Source organism: Clytia hemisphaerica, unplaced genomic scaffold, assembly GCF_902728285.1.
Source record: "Clytia hemisphaerica strain Z4C2 unplaced genomic scaffold, Clytia hemisphaerica genome assembly, whole genome shotgun sequence".
Lineage (NCBI taxonomy): Eukaryota > Metazoa > Cnidaria > Hydrozoa > Leptothecata > Clytiidae > Clytia > Clytia hemisphaerica.
The window spans coordinates 302,127-320,409 of record NW_027104095.1 but is presented as its reverse complement, the minus strand read 5'-3'; the positions used below and the strand labels follow the sequence as shown (position 1 = coordinate 320,409).

The 18,283-nt window shown below is 35.1% G+C and overlaps 1 protein-coding gene across 1 annotated transcript; it reads left to right on the top strand.

The window, feature by feature from the left end:
* The first annotated feature begins 6,941 nt into the window (after positions 1–6,941).
* Positions 6,942–16,018, top strand: LOC136812874 (NADH dehydrogenase [ubiquinone] 1 alpha subcomplex subunit 7-like). Its single transcript, XM_067069400.1, has 4 exons — positions 6,942–7,045; positions 13,984–14,030; positions 15,196–15,351; positions 15,925–16,018. Exons 1-4 carry the CDS (start codon positions 6,995–6,997, stop codon positions 15,965–15,967), a joined length of 297 nt encoding a protein of 98 aa, XP_066925501.1. The 5' UTR covers positions 6,942–6,994; the 3' UTR covers positions 15,968–16,018.
* Positions 16,019–18,283: the final 2,265 nt, after the last annotated feature.

Below are 18,283 nucleotides of genomic sequence, written 5' to 3'. Positions count from 1 at the left end.
GGCATCGCTCGTTCTTTCTGCTGCTCTTACACATGCACTCCTGAATCCAGACCTGAGGCTAAATGATGAAATTAGGCTAAAACTCCTGTTATTGAAAACCTCAATTGTGGTAATAGCACAATTATCAAAGAAGTTGATTTTCTTCTTCTTCATTTTCAATCTTCATTTTCCAATATTTTTGAGTATTTTTTACAGTATGACAATATCCCACTCCTGTTTGTCTTTTCAACAAGCACAAAATTGCTATACTCTAAAAATTCAAATTCTATCAAAAGTTATTGAGGTTTGAAAAAACACTGCCAGCTAATTTGAAATAGACTTTAGTGGAAAAACACAAGAAAAAGTACCGCCAACTGGGGACGATTGGTCGAAACATGGGACTGGTTGATATAGCCGGCCTATATTTTCAGTTACTGTTAAATCTCTTTGACAACAAATTTGTTTTGATAACTCCACCAAGTTTATCAATCATACTTCTTTGTTCCTCTTAGAGTGCACAGACACTCGCGTGTGTTCCACTACGGATTTTTTCATATTTCGATTTAAAAGCCTACTCTGTGCTAGTCTGGAGACCATACTCTGTTACAAAAATATTTCTATCCTGTCAAAATCCCAACAACTTCACTGAAATGCAGAGTATGTAATTATTGACTCAATTCAAATCACTTCAAATCCCAAAGGAAAAAACGTTATCTTTTTAAAACAATTCAAAAGCTCGCGCCACTTCTTGAAACAATAGAGCTGTTTGACGTCATATTTTTGTTTATCAAATCATAACAATACAATATTAGCCAATCAAATTCTGCGATTGATTCTTGCATCTTGTATAATTCCCGGATACTATACTGTGTCTATACTTTAATATTTTTTTGAAACCACACAGACAGAGAAGTCGGGTCTCCCAGCTAACTCGGTGCGAAAGAGAAATTGTGTATTTTTTAATACACCGTTCATTAACTCAAATGACTTTAGAGATTCAGTGAAATGGTGGCCGAATTGCCGTCCCATATTTTGTCTCAGATAGTCCCAAGTTAGAGCAGTTGACGGCACCCTTTATTTTGACCACCAGATGCTGCCCTGCCTTTCTAAAATGTGTCCTGTCTGTGTCTGACCAACACGGGAAAAAAAAAAATTTCTGAAGCTGGAAAAAATCAAAAAATGTACATCGTCCAATGGGGGTAACAGAAATTTTCTAGAATGGCCCAAAGCAGACCAATAAAAGATATGACAAACTGGCCCCAGCCGTCTTCAAAAAACATCTAAACACCTTCCTCACAACAGTACCATGAGTGGTCCTAAATCCGACAGCCCTGCCTAAATCCAATGGGGTCAATGGGATACAAACTAAAATAAAAACAAACTTTTCGCTGTGACGCAATGCAGATACAAAAGTGTCATTTTAAACTGAATGTTTGTAAACATAGAATTTTTTTTCATAGCAGTTATTTGGGGGGTCGGAGTTAGGCAGGGCTGTCAGATTTAGGACCACTCACGGTAGCAGGACAAACCACTGCCTCCCCCACTATCTCACTCATACAGTTAGGGAAACCATCCAGCATCCTGCCATACTATAAGCCAGCAAAAACTAAATGCCACTTGTAAACTTAAGTTTCTTACTATTTTCCATCAAAAACAACCAAAAACATTGCTACTTCCCAAAGCTGGAGACCAAAACAAATTATCTTCCAAGATTATGGCGCCCTTTTAGATCTATTGTTATGGCCATCTAAAATGGTGGAAAGAGTTGCGGAAAGAAGAGGCGCCCGCTAGCTTCGAGGGTGGTAACGCCAAAACGCCCAATACAATCTTCCAACAAAAGGCATGTTATTTACCGCTCGAGTTACGTCATACACTCCACCGCAGCGCACAACGAACGGTGTTTCAGTGAATATCAATAGTTATAAGAATATTTTATGTGCTTAACTTCAGTAAACCTCCAGTGCTTCAATGAAGATGAAGAAGGTAAGAAGATAAGAAGATAAAAAATACGCTGGATAATTTTCATTGTAACAGTTTGGTCAATCATAGCTGAAAGTTTGAAAAAGTTTTTCTGACGCAACAAGAAAATTTCAGCCAATTAAAAGCACAGTGTGCTTATATTTGCTATGTTTGCTACATTGTCTAGGCTAAAAAAAGTGCAAAAAGACACAAACGTCATTTTTTAATGAGTGTTGTTATGATTTTTTAGATCGCGGTTGCGTACAGGAACTCGCCAAATGTTCCTAACTGTCATAGGCAAGCTGACTCAGCCTCAGGGAAATGTTGAAAGAATCAGAAGACTCAAGAAGTTGGTGATGCATAGTTGCCAACCGTCCCGCATTTAAGCTCTTTGTCCCAAGATCCGTCCACATACCTTAGATATCCCGCATTTTCGAGAAAACTCAGAAATTCGTAGAACTCTTGAAAAAAATATAGAAATGCTACTAAAAATATGTTTCCACAAGCACAAACTCACTTCCTCGTTTTTTCTCTTCGCTCCGTAACGGTCCGCCCAATTGCGTGCGTCTGTGTATTCAATACACCGGTTACGCGTTGGACAGAGATGTAATAGTAATACATGAACCATGTAAACACCTAATATTTATTGAGGGTAATGCGCATGATTCGCGGCTAAAGACGGTATTCTTGATATGCGTAACCGTAAGTCAAGATGACGTCATATTTTTTAACGGAAGCACCCAAAAAAGCCGGTTTTTGACCTCTGTGTTTCTATTTTTAGTAACAGAGAGAGGTCAAATCCAGGCTTTTTTAGGGTGTTTCCGCTAGAAAAATGAATTACGCATATCAAGAATTGCTCCACAAGCACAACAGTGTTTTTTTCTTCGAAGATAAAAACAATTATCTGGTTGAAAATTTTGCTTTATTTCTAATTTTGTATTGTTTTTAGATATTCCTACATCATTTCAGGCGCCCCCAAACCCTAGCTCAATGTCCCTCATTTCCATTCTCATATAGTTGGCAACTATGCTGATGAGCTGTAAAAGCAGCTCAGAAGCCACAAAACAAATTCAGTTAGGAACATTTGGCGAGTTCCTGTACGCGGCCACAGTCAAAAAAATCATAACAACACTCATTAAAATAAGGCGTTCGTGTCTTTTCTCACTTTTTTTAGCCTAGACGATGTAGCAAACAAAGTAAGTATAAGCACACTGTGCTTTTAATTGGCTGAAATTTTTTTTCGCGTCGGAAAAACCTTTTCAAACCTTAAGCAATGTTTGACCAAACTATTATAATGAAAATTATCCAGCGCATTTTTTTATCTTCTTACCTTATTCATCTTCATTGAAGCAGTCGAGGTTTACTGAAGTTAAGCACATAAGATATTCTTATAATTATTGATAATTACTGAAACACCGTTCATTGTGCGCTGAGGTGGAGTGTGTGACGTAACTCGCGCGGCAACTAACTCGCCTTCTGTTGGAAGATAATATTTGGCGTTTTGACGTTACCACCCTTGAAGCAGCGGGCGCCTCTGTCTTTCCGCAACTCTTTCCACCATTTTAGATGGTCTTAACAATAGATCCATAAGGGCGTCATATTCTTGGAAGATGATTTGTTTTGGTCTCCGGCTTTGGGAAGTAGCAATGTTTTTGGTTGTTTTCGATGGGAAATGGTAAGAAACTTAAGTTTACAAGTGTCATTTAGTTTTTGCTGGCTTATAGAATGGCAGGATCCTGGCAGCTTGGTAAAACCCGTGTGTTTTCATTATGTAAACGAAAGTACTTACACATAGTCGTGACGTCGAGAAAGTCAAAACGGTAGAGAACATCGTAAATTCCTTGTCAATTAAGTAGTATAAAAAAACGAATCAATCGTAAACGGCATAACAGGTTTCGTTTTCCCAAAGGAGAATTAAAAACGGCACATTACATTTAATGCGTGAGTGACTTTTTAAGCTATAAAAGTTGAATACCAGGCGACTGTATTCGAAAGACTTAATGTCAAAATGACTTATGGAATGAATTTGGCATACATTTGCATCTATTTTAGATAGACTATATTTGGCAGTCAGGCAAATCCTTAATGGGTTTCCCCCCGGGGGAGGATACTAGGGTTGCGATCTGGCGAGGGGGGTGCCGCCCGATATTCGACCCTCAAACCCTTAACGGGACTAAAAAGGAGAAAACAAAGGAAAATTTTGTGAATTTTCCGACCCTTACCGGGACTTTACCCGAAAAAGGTACCTTTAAGGGTGGCACATACCCCAAGGGGTTTTCCCGACCCTGTGCAAATGAGCTAGAACGTGTCAGGCAAATACGCCAACTTCAACTTTAAAGTGAAAACGGGGGGAATGAAGATGAACGAGGCTTTCATTTTTTCTTTACAAGATTCTTCATTCTTTAAATGTAATCAAAGTCTTTGATTTGAAAGAAATTCCACCCATTCAATCTTTTTTATATCATATAGAATACTATTCAGTGATACCTAACAATCCTAAATACACCCCTGCATCAAATTCATATCCGTATTCTCTTCCCAAAGATTAGACTTACTTGCTTCACTGCTAACAAAAGCGACTGACAATCCGTTGATTTCAATACTTTGAAAGTTCAAGTTCAAATAATGTTTTTACTTTCTTTTTATTCAGGAAAAACGGATCAAATGAAGCGGAGACGATTTGTCAATATCACAATCATTGCGGACTGCTCTCACTAAACTCAAGAAGTGTCCGAGACAGTGTAAGTTACATTGTTATATGTATGAAGCAATTATCTCATCTATGTTGAAATCTAGATTGTTTTTTGTGCTTCTCATCAATTAGTGTACGTTGTTTCTTGTCACCGTAACTTCGGCAGTTTATCTACCGACTTTGGAGCGACTGTCAATTTGACTATAGTTTCAAGCCTAAAAAATCTACAGTACCATTGATCTTCTAACAGTCATATGAATGATAATACTATTAAATTTTTCTTCTTTATTTAGTTACCGATTGTTACCATTATGAGCTGTTCAGGGAGAGCGTGATGCTTGAGAGTCGTGAAGAAGAACCACCTTTTTTATTAAATTTAACAATTCATAAAATAATATACGTTACGAAATACATAAAACATTAAAAAAAGTGGCGAAAATTTAAAATGAGGTCACGAATCATTACAATCAAGTTATAATAGAATAGAGACTGTAACTTCGTTGGTCTTTCTTTTCTTTCTGGGCGTTCTTTTCATTCTCTCGCGCACACGCACCACTGTCTCAATGCCGCCCCGGTGGAGCTTTTTCCTTCAGTGTGGATGAAAATTCCACCGGATCTCTGACACATAGGTATTCCCCAGAAGGTTTCCAGATTCTTGCCTTCGCCAACGAATGTGTATCATTATGATATTACGACAGTGGAAAATGTGGAAAATATACGTATCATATCATCTGGATAAATGATATTGCAATTGTGTTCCCATAATAAATGAAAATGACTGAAATGAAAAAGAAAAAAAGAAAATAGCACGAGAGAAGAATTGTTGTGATTCATCCAATCTAGACCACTGGAGACCTAGTAATGAGCATGGAGTGGCAAGATCAGGGTTCTGAACCATTGTTATCTCACAATGCCCGTATTCTAAGTTTCGTATGTTCCGCATCTGAAAATCGAAAGTATGGCTCCGCGGACAAATTCCTTCGCCACAGCATTTTTTGAAAATTCTTTAAGGGCCATTCGCGAAAGTTTATAGACAGAAAAAAACATCTGTAAACCTGGGAATAGTTAACCTTCTAGCTAACCTTCCTTAAAGTAAAATGTAAGACTTATACACCCCTGTCTCGGTGAAGTTTTGAAATCTACCAGGAGGACTATGAAAAAGGTAAAATACACCGTTAGTATCGTTATAAGCATCTTTCAGCCTTTTCAAGCCCTCGACCGAAGCATCTCCGAGCCGGTCAAAATTTTACCCGATGAAAGTTCCCATTTCTCAATGCTCTTTATTTCTACTTGGCCTTCATATCCCTATCTCATCAAATGGAAATTTAAGGTAGTTAAAAGAGCGTCACTGAGACAATATGATGTACCGTTTCCCCAATCTTCCCGTATTCATGAAAACTCTTTAACAGACATGCGGGACATGTGAGACAGGGGTGTGTTTCTTTTCGTAAAATTAGTCAGAAAACCATGTCATCGTATTGGCGAATAAAAGCCATAAATAAAAGTCTCACCTGTCGTTCATAATTGACATAATTCTGTAACTTTTTTGTTACATTGTTTTAATTGATTTTCAGTTCATTTATTCCCAAGATAATTACTTCGCACTTTTAACGACTTTAAAATCAACAATCATCGTTCGTTACAATTCATTGCACATCGTGTTTTAGACGATTCCAATTTCAGATAACTTGAGCTCCACCGCAGACGATTGAAAAAGTCAATTCTTCGTGTGCTTCAACTTTACCAACTTCGCCAATCCTGGGGGTGATAAGATTTATATGAGAGTAATCGTCACGAAAAGCGCTAATAAAATATCGAAAAATGGAGATTCCCAAGATTGGCGAAGGTATCTTAAATCTTGGTTTAAAAAAATCTCTTTGATCTTTCTTTTTTTTCTTTTGTTAATTGCTTACGTCATTGATGACTTGCGAGATATTTCTCATGATGAAAACACACGGGTTTTACCAAGCTGCCTGGATGGTTTCCCTAACTGAAATTAAAGGCGTTCAGGCCTGGACTGGAAATTCTAGGTGCTAGGAAATGATCGAAATCTCCTTGGGAAATTAAGGGCACCCTGAAAAGCTGATTTACCTGATGGAGATTTGACTAAAAAAACAGTCAACTCCTTGACACTTGACGCTTGACGCTTGACACCTCCAGACACTCTTGACACCTTACACTGTTGCACTTCAGCCTTCTGAAAAATCGAGGAGTGTTTGTTGATGCACCCCTATTCAGTTTTATAATTCTAAAGCAGCGAGAACGCTACTTTGGCTGAATATTAATAGGAAAAGATTGATGTAGCCTCGTCGGTTGCACCACTATTCAAAAAAAAAAACACACAAGAACTCAAGAAGGAACAAAATGGCGTCCGCAACCAGAGCTGTCCAAAAACTTCGAAGTGCACTTGCAGGGGTAAGAAAGTAAATGATTTTGATCTTATGAAAACTTTAGAAGTTTCTCAGCGAGTGGTCTCTTTAAGGTATATCAAAATTAATTTCGAAAACATCCAGCTACTACAAGGGCCCAGCCCAGGGGTTTTTCCAAGCACCAAGCCAAATTAGACCTTTTCGCCTTTCCATCCGCCATATTGAATTGTATGCAAAAATTATGGTGGCCGAATTGCCGTGGTGAGATTCCCTTAGCCAGGCGGTGTCAACCGAACCCTATCGAACCGACTTTCGTTATCGAACCATCAAACTTTATCGAACAAAATCGAACGATAGCTGTTCGATTTTACTACAGAACCTGATCGAACAGCTATCGAACTTTACCAAAATTTCTTGATAAGTTTGATTTAGTTCGATGAGTGTTCTTTGTTTGATGAAGTTCGATTGATGTTTGATGAGTTCGATTTAAGTTCGATGTGGTTTGATGATTGATTCGGATTGATTCTACTTTTCTTTTCCTTTCAGAAAATTACGAGGTTGTCAAAAAACAGGCACCGTATGCTTCACTCATTATTGCTCATTTGAAATAATAGAGATGACACTTTCTTTAAATTTAAATTTTTAAATTTTAAACTTTCTTTAAATTTAAATTAGTTAGATAATCGAACATAATTATATTCGCTCATCTCTTAGAACAAGCACTTCAAAAATCAATAACATTAATACAATAATGACCGGTTAGTGAGGGCTGTACTGAGAAGTATTGCCCGAGGTCAAGTAAAGAGCGAGCTTGCGAGGCAATATCTAAGCTCTATTCTACCATTTTTGTTTTGATTTAACTTTGTATTTTAATGACCAGACAGGTCATTCATTTGAGGGCTATGCATGTTCGCCTCCACTGATGCAAGTTACCTGACTTCACGGTTCCCGGTACCACGTCCCACTGTCACTGACCGTTGTTTTGTAAACAGCGACAGATCCAGAAGTGACTGTTTTCTTGTGTAGCATCAAGAAAAATGTTCCAATCTTATTCAATTTTACACATCAGCAGCATTTCAGTCTATTTATTTCTATATCAGAAGCCATTATTTCCTAAAAATAAAGTCTTTTTGAAAACAAGAAACTAAAAATGAAAGTGATTTTAAGGTAGAATTTTCACTCAAAAAACTTTATGAAAACTTGAGCAAAGACTATAAGATATGGCAGAATGTTGAAAAAGGTTTATAAGGAAAAATCATTACAAAATTTCTTTGGTTTGAAAGTCTCTTGACCACTAAAACAACATGTTCAAGAAAGTATGAATCAACCTCCTCACTTTGACCGCCATCTTGTTTTGTTTTGAAAATTGTTTTGAAGGAGCGCAGAATCAGAAAATATATCTTTTATAGCCAGTATCCGACTTTAGCAAGCTTTTCCCTCTCCAGACGGCAAAATTAAAAAGTGTGGTACTGGTTTTAAGCGCCGTTTCTACCAAAACGGACGGACAGACGTACGAACAGAACGTTGCAAATGAAAGGCCAACTCGCTTAGCGCTGGGCCAATTAGGAGAAGAGTGATGATATATAAAACTCAATTAAAAGAATCAACTGCAGCTATAATAACTGAGTTAACTCTAACTATGAGTTTCATTCATTTTAATCCTTTTAATGGGTTTAAAAAAGGGGAAGAGAGACGTGTTTTATATGGTTAAATTTGATCTTTTATTTTTATCTTGTAAAAGAAAATAATAAACTTAAAATTTTCTTTTAATTTGAGTTTTAAAAACTCAATTTGAATTGATTGGTGCTTGGAAAAACCACTGGGGCCTCATATTTCTAACATTTTTGCTGATAACATAGCTAAATGTTTTTTTCTACTATATAGGTATATAAAACACTTGTACTTTACTTTAGTCCATTTCTTAAGACCTGTGCAGTTTTTATTTTTGTTTAAATTTCCTATACATTAACTGAGGAAATTCCCTGACTGTCCAACATGGTCCAATCAATGCCATCATCATATCCTCCACATGCATGAAGATAAGAATCCCGTACTGTAAAAGTTGGTATCTGATAGACCGATTCCAAGTGATGTCATTTTCACCCACGATCAGCTATTTTTCCTAAGAGAATGGTATAAAGAATATGTACAGGATGATTTAGTAACGCCTTGCTTAGCTGCCCAAGGCTTAATTAGTGTTCCCGTCGTTTGTTTTTATTGTGTGGGTGAAAATTATGTCTGTTAGGAACAGACAGTTTGCTTGAGATTTGGTTGACTATCATCAACCTTACTGGATTTCGCTGCATGTGTCTATTATCAACATCCCTCATCTAATTCTGACACCCTTCTAGAGGATTAAAAGGAAATATCTTTTTATCGCACAGATGAAAAATTTCATAGACTGATTGATAGATTTAATAGATCAGGATTCTTTTAATAGACCTTCTACTTAACTAGTTAGGATATCATGTTGAATAATTAAAAAATTCAGTATCAAAACAACGGTGAGTAAAATGCACAATTAAAATAATTATGCATTAATGGCACCGCATTAATGTGTCATGGTTTCGATGCTGGAAAATGTTTTAGTTATTTGGGAGAATGTGATGGTCTCCACAGCAGTTACCTAGAGACAAGATAATTTATCACGTTTTTACTGGCTGAGGGATAGTAATATATGTGGAGTAATTTGTTATTCAATAGACCGTCGCATTCTCCTAAACAACTATCGGAATACGTTTCCATTTTCTGAGAGATCTGGGCAAAGTGAGGAAGTGATGTCTTTAGATTTTCCTCATTTTTGAGTATTTTGCTCAGAATAATAAAAAAAACATCCCCTGAAAATTTTTTTGAAAAATTCCTTTCGGTTGCCGAGATATGGCCTTTCCAAAATTTTGGGTTTTTGGCTATTTTTGGCCCCGCAAAATAGAAGAGCCTCTTGGAAATGGTTTTTAGCTCATTTTGGGCATTTAGAGGTCCTGCTTTCTCCATTTCTGAGAAATATAGCATAAGTTCTACACAAAAAATGAAAACTGAGGTTCTGAATATTACTCGGTGTCTAGAAATCATAGGCTGAAACCACGTTTTCGCGAAATTTCTTCCTTCCCTTTTTTGAGACCAAATATCTCACATGGGCCTCACTTCTACATCTACATGTACTAGTTATGATTTTCTGATAAGCAACTGGACTTACTTTCATTTCCACAAAAAAATCTCATGGTACAACAATGGGTGTGGCCTCTGCGGCCATTTTGAAATTTTTTAAACTCCGAAATTTTCTCACTTTCACGGCCCATAATGGCTGCGGCCCTCACTTTCACAAAAAATCTTTTGATGAATTAGATGCTATACCCCTTCCCCTTTCCATGTCTAAAAAGAAACCCATGGTACCTAGTCTCATTGAGTCAGAATAAGTCCTAGAAGTGAGTCTGGTTTATTAAAATTTCATTCCTCAAAACTCCCTAGCAACGGGTTGTTTACCCATAGCAACCGCACTTTAAAAGGTTAGATAAAGTGCTGAGATGTTTCTGGTTGGATAGGAAATGTTCAGACTTGATTTTAAGTAAGTACAGTTCTTTTGTCAAATGAAAAAAAATGTAATAAATCAGTTAGTGACTTTTAAATAATGCCTAGAAATATCGCTAAAAATAATATACCTGATATAATATACCTGAAATAGTGTTAATGAAGAAAATTAATGAACAAATGATGTAAGATAAGGTATTGACTTTGAATGCTTACTAAATGTTTTTTGTCAAGTTTTCAATTTTTATTTGTTCTTCCTTAGAGACAGAAAAATGCCCCCTTTGGCTGACGGGCAAGGGTGCAGCGATCGAGCAAAGAATTTCGTTTGTTGAATATTTAATCTTGTCTTCTTTGTTTGGCCATTTGAACCAATTCTTGCCAACAGTCGAAGCATATTCCATACATGATACAAGGATATTGTCATCAGCAACCTAAATTAAAGAATTCATTTCAAATTATTACAAATCAATTTATTTTGATACATCGTTAGATTTATACAGCACTATAACAACTTTTAAACATCTTTTGAACTTATTTTATGGATTATGGATAATTTTAATATACTGTACCCACCTCTTCTACAATTCCAGGCTACCAAATTGATTCAAATAAAACAGCTACCCAATCTCCTTTTTGCCAGTTAGCTACCATTTGCCTAGCAATGCTTTCAATTGTGTCCTCACATACATCATTGGGGTCGACAACAACAAGCTCCTCTTCAAGGCAGTTTTCGTTTTGTTTTGTCTCTGTGAAAGTTGTCTTCAATGCAATGTACCCGCTCTTTTCTGTGTACTCTTTCTGAATGAATTTAAGAATTTGAGAGTATCCTTTCATATTTTGTTGATAATAATTTATACATTGAAATGTTGATATATTCAGATAAACAAACTCAGTAACAAAAAGTAATTATTGTTAGGGCAGCATCGAATTTTGAACAAATTTTTGGAAACAAACCCTACATACCTTGAAAATAAACTTCGAATTTGCTGACTTGTTACATACTCGTCAGGGTGCAATTTGGTTCTTAGCCTGTAATGGGTAATCCAAAAATATCTCCATTAGTAGCTCATTAGTTCCCATCCACTTCCAAAGAGAAGAACCTTTTGATATTCCAACAAGCAAAAGAATATTTTGGAAGGTGAGGAAACTGGGAAAAATACGAGCCCAGAACAAGCCCATTACAGGCTAAGAACCAAACTGCACCCTGACGAGTATGTAACAAGTCAGCAAATTCGAAGTTTATTTTCAAGGTATGTAGGGTTTGTTTCCAAAAATTTGTTCAAAATTCGATGCTGCCCTAACAATAATACTTTTTGTTACTGAGTTTGTTTATCTGAATATATCAACATTTCAATGTATAAATTATTATCAACAAAATATGAAAGGATACTCTCAAATTCTTAAATTCATTCAGAAAGAGTACACAGAAAAGAGCGGGTACATTGCATTGAAGACAACTTTCACAGAGACAAAACAAAACGAAAACTGCCTTGAAGAGGAGCTTGTTGTTGTCGACCCCAATGATGTATGTGAGGACACAATTGAAAGCATTGCTAGGCAAATGGTAGCTAACTGGCAAAAAGGAGACTGGGTAGCTGTTTTATTTGAATCAATTTTGGTAGCCTGGAATTGTAAGAGGTGGGTACAGTATATTAAATTATCCATAATCCATAAAATAAGTTCAAAAGATGTTTAAAAGTTGTTATAGTGCTGTATAAATCTAACGATGTATCAAAATAAATTGATTTGTAATAATTTGAAATGAATTCTTTAATTTAGGTTGCTGATGACAATATCCTTGTATCATGTATGGAATATGCTTCGACTGTTGGCAAGAATTGGTTCAAATGGCCAAACAAAGAAGACAAGATTAAATATTCAACAAACAAAATTCTTTGCTTGATCGCTGCACCCTTGCCCGTCAGCCAAAGGGGGCATTTTTCTGTCTCTAAGGAAGAACAAATAAAAATTGAAAACTTGACAAAAAACATTTAGTAAGCATTCAAAGTCAAAACCTTATCTTTAAATTTTTTTTTTTTTTTTTGTTTTTTTTTTTTTTTTTGTTTTTTTTTTTTTTTTTTTGTTTTTTGTTTTTTATTTGTTCTTCATTAATTTTCTTCATTAACACTATTTCAGGTATATTATATCAGGTATATTATTTTTAGCGATATTTCTAGGCATTATTTAAAAGTCACTAACTGATTTATTACATTTTTTTTCATTTGACAAAAGAACTGTACTTACTTAAAATCAAGTCTGAACATTTCCTATCCAACCAGAAACATCTCAGCACTTTATCTAACCTTTTAAAGTGCGGTTGCTATGGGTAAACAACCCGTTGCTAGGGAGTTTTGAGGAATGAAATTTTAATAAACCAGACTCACTTCTAGGACTTATTCTGACTCAATGAGACTAGGTACCATGGGTTTCTTTTTAGATATGGAAAGGGGAAGGGGTATAGCATCTAATTCATCAAAAGATTTTTTGTGAAAGTGAGGGCCGCAGCCATTATGGGCCGTGAAAGTGAGGAAATTTCGGAGTTTAAAAAATTTCAAAATGGCCGCAGAGGTTACACCCATTGTTGTACCATGAGATTTTTTTGTGGAAATGAAAGTAAGTCCAGTTGCTTATCAGAAAATCATAACTAGTACATGTAGAAGTGAGGCCCATGTGAGATATTTGGTCTCAAAAAGGGAAGAAATTTCGCGAAAACGTGGTTTCAGCCTATGATTTCTAGACACCGAGTAATATTCAGGACCTCATTTTTCATTTTTTGTGTAGAACTTATGCTATATTTCTCAGAAATGGAGAAAGCAGGACCTCTAAATGCCCAAAATGAGCTAAAAACCATTTCCAAGAGGCTCTTCTATTTTGTTGGGCCAAAAATAGCCAAAAACCCAAAATTTTGGAAAAGCCATATCTCGGTAACCGAGCGGAATTTTTCAAAAAAATTTCCAGGGGATGTTTCTTTCATTATTCTGAGCAAAATATCTAAAAATGAAGGAAATCTAAGGCTATCACTTCCTGACCTTGCCCATTTTTGCCTATTTTTCTCAGAAAATGGCTCTTAGTACAGTAACGTGTAATAAGCAAGGGGGAGCTAAGATGAAAATCCTTAACTTTTATAGGCAAGGATTTTTTTCATATTTTTGGGCAACTTACACAACCAGTTAGTTACATCATAGAAATCATTTGAAATAGGCTTGCAGAGTTAGCTCGGTACATGATCCTTTGACTCCCAATCAGGGTATTTTTATTTTGCCCAACTGTTTTAATTTTGTAAATCATAAATGAAACTTATGTTATTTCTGTTAAATCTGAAAAAGCCTCAAAGATTACTAAGGGAAATATGTTCCCGTTTCTGTATATTTTCTATTTTCGACATCAACTCTGTTCTTTGATATTTTAGATATATAACTCGATCAAAATATTGTCACATATTTACCTTCTTTTTTTCAGGCTGAATACAACATCGCTGTGAGATATTCAGTCAGTCAACAGCCAAGGTAAGAATCTGATAACAACGACCCTCTGTCACTATTTAGACCTTCCCACACCATTGCAAATAGCAATGGCAGAAAGATTTTCTCATTTACAGTATATTGAAAATAATAATTGATTCTGTCTTGCTTGAGACTCTTACCTCGCTCTCAAAATGTTGCCATAATAATTGATTCCAAGAGTAATTAATAAGACATTTACTGAGTTAGAACAGTTGAACTTGAAGACCCAAGGGATAGCTTCAAAACTGGACAGTTGTTGCACTCAAAATAATTTATGAAAAGGTCTATTTTCGCCCTAAAATGACGTTTTTTATCCCATTTGATGCATTTGATGAGTTTTTTTTTATTTCATTCCCACCGGGTCAATTGATATGAAAATGTGTCCCTCTTGTGGATCCTACTCCTTATGCAGTCGGATTTGTTTGTAAGTAAGAAAGCAAAGTGCTATGGAAGCGCTGTCTGGTTTTTCATTAACATAATGTTTTTATAGCATAGCTCTGTACACCCCTTTCTCACGACCCCGTTGGAACCTTTTTCTCAGTGGGGATAAAAATTCTTATGAAATCCCAATGGGATAGGAATTCTATGTCTTCTATTGCTCTACGGTTTCAATTCATCCAGTGGGAATGGTTTTGGAGTACAATTTTTAAATATTGAATTTCGAATGGGGATGAAATCAAAGTCAATTTCCCAGTCGGGCTGAAATTCCCGGGTATTTTCCAACCGGCGACGGAATTTTTGCTAAATTGGGGCTAGGGTTCCAGTGGGTCTGTGACACAGGGATGTCTCCATGCATCTAAAAAATTTTCCCGTTGATCCATTTTCTTCATTATCAAATATAAGCAGAAAATTCAACTTTTAGATCTAGTTTCTAGTTTGTCTGGCTTACTAAAATCACCTTGCTTTGCATAATGACGCGTCGGCTCTTATGAAAAATGCAAATACTAAAATTAATCAAATTGGTTGATCCTCCTGAATGATTTCAATAAAAATTTGAAACACAGAAGCGACTTCATTTTATTTTTCATAAAATCAAAAATTTATTAAAGACGTTTCGGTGTCATCCGACCACCATCATCAGTTTAAAAACATTGAAATGAAAATTTCTCTACTAAATACTTAATTATATTATTAAAGACAAGTCATATATTTATATTCATTTTTTCAGAACACAACCACCGGCCAACCTTCCGTTCGGTGTAAATCACGAATTGAGTGACAACTATTACGTGCAAAGAGACGGGCGTAGGGCGCATGCACCACCTACTGTTGTCAAGCCTACAGTGAAACAGATTGGAGCTGGTGGAGCTGTAGCCGCTGGAGAGTAAGTGCATGCCTTTTATTAAAAAGATTAACTTCTATAAAATACAAGGTTGTGATTTTAGGTTTGAGATTGCAGGTTTATAGAGTTTTTTAAAGTTGACAAAGTTTCCGCCATTAGGGAAATAAACGTTTGATTTATGTAAGGAGTTGCCTCTACAAATTCGAACGTTTTCTTTCATAATGGTGGATTTATCTTGAGTTATGCAAGTTTGGAACCTCAAAACCCCTATTTCTTACATAGATTTTACATAAATGAAAGGTTAGGAACAGTCAATCTTCTACACGGCAACTGTCGCAAAAATATTAAATGGCTTTTTACAATTTTGGAGTAGTACAAGTTTGAGATTGTTTTCAAATAAATTTCTAATATTAAAGATATGTAATATAATTAAAAAAAAAACTTTTATTGCTTTTAATTACTCACATTTTTTTTCTCCAATTTTTTCAATAAATTTGTTACTTTCTTTTTACTTGTATGATAACTGATGATGGCGTAAGCCGAAAAGCTTTTTATTCAATTTTTCAAATATATTTTACTTAATATAATTATCTCTCTTCAATTGTTTCTTTTTAGATTTAAACCCTTGACTCCAGGAGATGTTTGCGATTGCTCGTGAAGAATAACCTTTATAATTATTTTATCCTATTTTTTTGAGAATTGTAAGAAAGATTGATTTAACTTGACAAAACATTATTTGTTATCGCCTTATTTTTCAATCTCGGTCAAAAAAGAAAGTTCAGTCTGTCCGCTCCTTTTCATCCAATCCAAAAGTTTTCATTCTTTCGATCATTGAAGATTATTTTAGGCTGTAAAATGACATTTTAACGTATTTTTTTTATCACATCGTGTCTAAGCTTATAATTTCAAAATTCTAACCATCTATCTAATTTCAAACAATGGATTACATAATTTGAATTCTCAGATATCTTTTGATTTCGAATGGGCGCACACACTTCAACTTAGGAAAATGCAAATAGGTATAGTTTTTTTTCGGTTGGGCCAAAAAAGTGGACAGGGCTGAAAAAGTTCAGGGGTCATGTATAATGTCAATGGCAATTGATGTTTATCCAGAGTCTCTATAATAAATCAATGCTGACATGTACCTGACCATTCTAATTGAATCTCCATAATTGGAAGAACATTGAATTTTTCTTCCTACTTTAGGCGTACAAACTGTCGCGAGCAGAAACTTTCGCGAGGTAAAAAAATCGCGAAATTTTCGACATTTACTTTCGCAAATTTGAGGAAAAAATGTTTTTTGCGAGCATAAACTTTCGCAAATCGTTGGATAAAAATGAGAATTTTCGAATAAAAATTGCCTTAAAAGTGGAAAATATTCCTTAAATTAGCTAAAGACGATTGCTCTTCGACTTTAAGAAGGCATTAAAGGATAATAATATGCCGAAAATTTAATTTATTACGATTTCAAGGTTTTATAGATTTCCCATTTTTTTGAGAATTTTTCGCGAATTGCCCTGTTAAGAATTTTCAAAGATATTTACTTTCGCAAAAAAGGCAAAAATTCGTGAAAATCGCAAAAGTTTGTACGCCTAAAGTAGTTTCATTTATTTTCATATTTGTATTAAAAAGGATCAATTTATAAATTTCTAATATAAATTGAGGGGACCTAAAGTTCGTCTCAAAAGTAGTGGACACTTTAGCTTTTCAAGACATTCTCAGCACCTATTCACGATATGTTTGCTAGTTATACACCGTTGAAAAGATATTTCCAAGGAGAATAATCTAAAGGATAAAAGATTGTTGAAAAATTAAGAAGAAAAATGAAAATGAATAAAAAGAAGATTATCACAACTGTTTTAACAATTACGGCAAGCATTCTTTTTAGAATATTTGAGCCTTGCTGATTTCAAATCTGTTTTCAGACTTTCGTATATTCATTGGATAAAAAGTTACAACCCTTTGAAGTTAGTCATTGGCAATTTTGGGCCATTTTAGGCCTACTTCAAAGGACTAACTTTTTATACAAGAAAGATTTTAAATCATTCGGAATTCTTGAGGAATTCTTCACATAGGTCGATATTTAAAGGGCTAATCGACGGAATATTAAATCTTTTCTAGCGGTATACGGTTTTAATATATATTTTTCTAATAATATCTATATTAAAAAGATTCTTTTAAAAATATTAACAAGTTTCGATAGAGTGTCTTTTTATAAAGCAAAAAATATAAATTAAAAATATGATGAAAATAAATTGAAAATTGTTAGTAAAAAAATTTAACGCAAAAAAAAAAAAAAACTAAAAACAAAACGCGGCATGGGTTAAAAAATGGATGTGATCGAAAAAAGAGGATTCTAACATGTTTTTAGACGAAGTTAATTTGACAATATCAATTCTCTTCATTTAAGAAACTAATTAATATGGGATGTTGGTGGAAAGAGGAAGGGCTGGAAGGGCTGGAAGGGCGAGTTTATCGAAATTAAAATCGGAAGAACCATTACAAAAAAATTGATTAAAATCCTACCGTAACGTAATATATATTTTAGATCTTAAAAATTTGATTGTTTTATTAATTCATAACCCAATATAATTTCAAATAAAAAAGGAGCTCTGAAATTAAAACTTATGTTAAATTGTATATAACACAATGAATGTAATGATTAGTACATTGGAATCTCCATAGCTCGAACCTCCCCTTAAATGTTCTCGTAACTGGTCCCTAAGTTGACGAGATGCCTTGGAGTTTTTACAAGATACCTCACTAATTGGTCTTTAAAGTGATAGAGATGACGCGTTCTTTAGAAAAAGTAATAAGATTCTTTTATTACATCTTAACGACCAACCAAATCAAATAAGAGCTTGTAAAAACTCCATCTTGTCCCAAGTTGACAAGACCTTAAAACTAGTCTCTATAACTCGAATCCTCAATGGGCTCTTGGAGGATATATTGGATATTTTGTCCAGGGGCTACC

Bases quoted from the DNA above. Each gene is read 5' to 3' on its own strand.
- LOC136812874 (XM_067069400.1), top strand. From the start codon at position 6,995: ATGGCGTCCGCAACCAGAGCTGTCCAAAAACTTCGAAGTGCACTTGCA. The intron at 14,031-15,195 runs GTAAGAATCTGA...TCATTTTTTCAG, and splicing joins TCAGTCAGTCAACAGCCAAG to AACACAACCACCGGCCAACC. The intron at 15,352-15,924 runs GTAAGTGCATGC...GTTTCTTTTTAG, and splicing joins GGAGCTGTAGCCGCTGGAGA to ATTTAAACCCTTGACTCCAG.